This window comes from Chrysochloris asiatica, unplaced genomic scaffold (assembly GCF_000296735.1).
Source record: "Chrysochloris asiatica unplaced genomic scaffold, ChrAsi1.0 scaffold00314, whole genome shotgun sequence".
Taxonomy (NCBI): domain Eukaryota; kingdom Metazoa; phylum Chordata; class Mammalia; order Afrosoricida; family Chrysochloridae; genus Chrysochloris; species Chrysochloris asiatica.
The window spans coordinates 2,484,521-2,488,172 of record NW_006408832.1 but is presented as its reverse complement, the minus strand read 5'-3'; the positions used below and the strand labels follow the sequence as shown (position 1 = coordinate 2,488,172).

At 39.7% G+C, this 3,652-nt stretch overlaps 1 protein-coding gene across 1 annotated transcript in view; it reads left to right on the top strand.

Moving 5' to 3' along the window:
• The window catches only part of LOC102840927 (contactin-associated protein-like 4-like), a 240,683-nt gene that overhangs the window by 105,139 nt on the left and 131,892 nt on the right, over positions 1–3,652 (top strand). Inside the window, exon 4 of the mRNA XM_006875240.1 lies at positions 1,179–1,382. Within this exon, the coding sequence (XP_006875302.1) occupies positions 1,179–1,382 (204 nt within the window). The remainder of the gene's footprint in view (positions 1–1,178; positions 1,383–3,652) is intronic.

The following is a 3,652-nucleotide window of genomic DNA, read 5'->3' as shown; positions in this document are numbered from 1 at the left end:
GCAATACGTATTGATGAATTGTTATGTATTGTACCTTAATGTAAAGAAAAGGAAAATCCTTGCCACTGGACCTATAAATAACATCATGATGAGCATAGAAAAAAAAATGAAGCTATCAAAGACTTCATTCATTTTGCTTGGATCCACAAGTAATACTCATGAAAACAGTAGTCAAGAAATCAAATGACATATTGCATTAGGCAAATCTGCTGCAAAAGATTTCTTTAAATCTTTTTTCTAGAGTAATGTCAGTCTGAGAACTAAGGTGCGCCTTATCCAAGTCATGGTATTTTCAATTTGCTTCTATGCGTGTGAAAATTGAACAGTAAATAAGGAAGACCACATAAGAAGTGATACAATTGAATTATGGTGTGGGCAAAGAATTTTGAAAGTACCGTGGACTGCCAGAAGAATGAATAAATCTGTCTGGGAAGAAGTACAATACAGTCTGAGTGTCCTTAGAAACGGGAGTGGGGAGACTTCATCTCTCATACTTTGGACTTGTTGTCAGGAAGGACCAGTTCCTGGGAAAGGACATCATTCTTGGTAAAGCAGAGGGTCAGCGAAAGAGAGGAAGACCCCCAAAGAGATGGGCTGATTCAGTGGCAACAACAATGGGCTCAAACATCACCACAATTGTGAGGCTGGTACAGGACCAGGCAGTGTTTTGTTCTGTTGTGTCTAGTGTAGCTGTGAGCCAGAACCGTTTCAATTGCACCTAACAACACTAGTCTGGTTTTAATCTTGAAGTTCTACTGACACCTGTCCACATGGTTTACCCTGCTGATATGTGAAACACTTTTGGCAGAGCTTCCAGAAGCATTGTCACATGCATGTCACCACAGTCTGGCAAACTGATTGATGTGTGGGGAATCTATGAATAAAATGATTTCTTTAATCCTAACCATGGAACTAGGTATTGTTAAGAAAGGCTAAAGATAGAATTTGGGTACATCAAAATCTGCTGGAAGGAATGCTGTAATATCTGATTATAAGAACAGGAATGTAGTATTTACATGAATGTGTGTGCATGTTTTTGAGTGGCTGTGTATGCATGTGTGAATACATGCATGTATGTGTCTGTACATGCATGTGTGTGCTGATGTGCCTCATACATTTCAATGCATCAGTGAAAAGTATGATCATACTTAGAATAACTTTTGTTATCTTTGCTTTAGGATCGGAAGTGATTGATTTTGATGAAAATAATTCCCTGGTCTACAGAATTTCTAAGAGCACCATGGGCCCAGTGAAAGATGTAATGTCTCTGAAATTTAAAACAATGCAGAGTGATGGGATTCTATTCCACAGAGAGGGAAGAAACGGGGGTCATATCACCCTGGAATTAGTCCGAGGAAAACTCTTTTTATTCATCAGTTCAGGTAAATCGATCAGAAAAGGGGCTGGATAATCTCATCACATATATGTCATTTATATTGGAGTAGTTTTTTCTTCTATTAATCTTGATTTCTGTACTATTTAACCCACAACATCTAAAACAATAATGTGATTTACTTCTGAGGATGACAAGTTTCTAGTTCCCATTCCTTCCATTGAATTAGATTGGCAGAAATAGTCCTTCAATGGAAAAGCCAGTCACATTAATTTAAAATATTTTATCATGAGGACATACTTTGATACAGAGTTTAAGGTTAGTGGAAGCCATTTGATTTTTTTTCTTTTTGGAAGTAGAAAGAAAATACAGCCAGTAAGATATTGTGACAAACAGCTCTCTAGGAAAACCTGTCTAATGCTTTTTCTTGGAAATGTGCTAAATAAACAGTGTTCTACCCTAAGATAGTCTATATTTACAGTCTCTTTTAGAAAACACCTCCTGGAAGAAAGTTAGTTTAAATGTTGTTGTTCATGGTGTATGTGATCACTGCTATCAATACAACTGGAGTCCTACTGTGGCACTCTAGGATAAGCACTGGACTACTAACCTTAAGATCGGCAGTTCAAACGCACCAGCCACTCCTTAAAAACTCTATTCAGGGTCACTGTGAGTCCAAATCTGGGATGGTACTCTCAGCATGTAGAATAGCAACTAAGTATCCCATTAAGAGTCCTGGTGTGGCACTGTGGGTTAATGTGTCAGACTGCAAAGGCATTTGAACTGCAAGGTTGGCAGTTCAAGCTCACCAGCTGCTCCTTGGAAACCCTATACAGGGTCGCTATGGGTCAGAATCAACTCAACGTGACTTAACAACAACAGCATGCCATTAAGAAAGAAAGAAAGTCCAAAAATTTCAGCCAGCTACTCCATGAACTTGGGCTAGCAGTCTACTCCTCTGGCATTGTCCACTTTGGGCCATAAGGTCACTGGAGAGTGATCCGCAGGTCCCCAGCAGGTTTGCAGCTCCACCGCAATGGTGGTTCTCTGTCTTTCTTGAGCCGTGAAAGGTGAACCCAAGTTTTTATACCTTCAACTTTAGCAACACAGGAATTTACTATTAAGGAGGTCTAAATGGGGTTTCCACCATTGAGGCTCCAAAGATTCTTTTTTTTTTTTTTTTCCAAGTTTTTATTGTGAATTAAAAGATTGTTTACATGGGAAAACATGGATTTTACACTCATCGTTTCTTTGCTATAATTACAATCTCCTCCACACATCAACATTCAACAGTATTTGCTTCTATTCCCTGTTTTGTTTGTTTGTTTTGGGGTCGGGGGGATGTACACTAAAGCACTCTGGAATATATAATCATTTAAACAACCAAAGGGCACATTCTGCAAACCTGTCACCTGACCGCCAGCACACAGCCTTTCTCTTTCCATGAGTCTAGAAACTGCTCCCTCTCTCCATGTCCTCATCTCTGCCTCCATCTCTAGTGTCACTGCTTCTCTGGGTAGGGTCCCACATTCTGTTCATTCTCTTCTCCTTTGATGCTCCTAGGGTCCTCTGTTCCTGGATTGTAAGATTAACTACCCCCCACTTTTTGTTACAAAATTTCTACCTTTACAGGTGTGACAGTCGCAGTTAGTCATAGTAACAATTACTCACTATTGAATCATAAAAACCTTATCCCAATCTCCTTTCACCAGACCCATCTAGACAAGATGAAAACAATTCAGTGGGGATTCTACCTTCCCCCATACACTCTGAAACTGAACTCCCTCTTGAAAACGTATAAGCCAGTCACAATGTGTCTTTATAACCCTCTTCACCCTCTCCACCCTCCATTTTAGGTAGCCAATATCTAAGTTGCTGATCCCTATCAACCTTGTATACAGAGGGTATAGGATTGATTTTGTATGTGAAGACTCCTTCCCTCACAGTTGGTATCTTGAGCTACTATATTCATAATTATAGGTCAAGTTCATCAAATTGTAGCAATTTACACTTGTTTCCTTTATCAAATTTCTTTATCTTACTCTAGTCGACTTCTGATCATCAAGCCATCAAAGCTAGGTCGAATGGGTACTATCTACAAGTTTGAATGTTCTTGTGCATCTCCCCTCACTTCATATTAGCAAACACTTTGCTCTCAGCTCTAGCTCTCCATGGCTATGTCCTTGTCCATGGGCTCAGGAGACCCCAGGTCTCACCACACTTATTTAGAAGTATTTTTATACCTAATCTTTCAATGTTGTTGTTGTCAGGTGCCATCGAGTCAGAACCGACTCATAGCGACCCCATGCACAGCAGAAC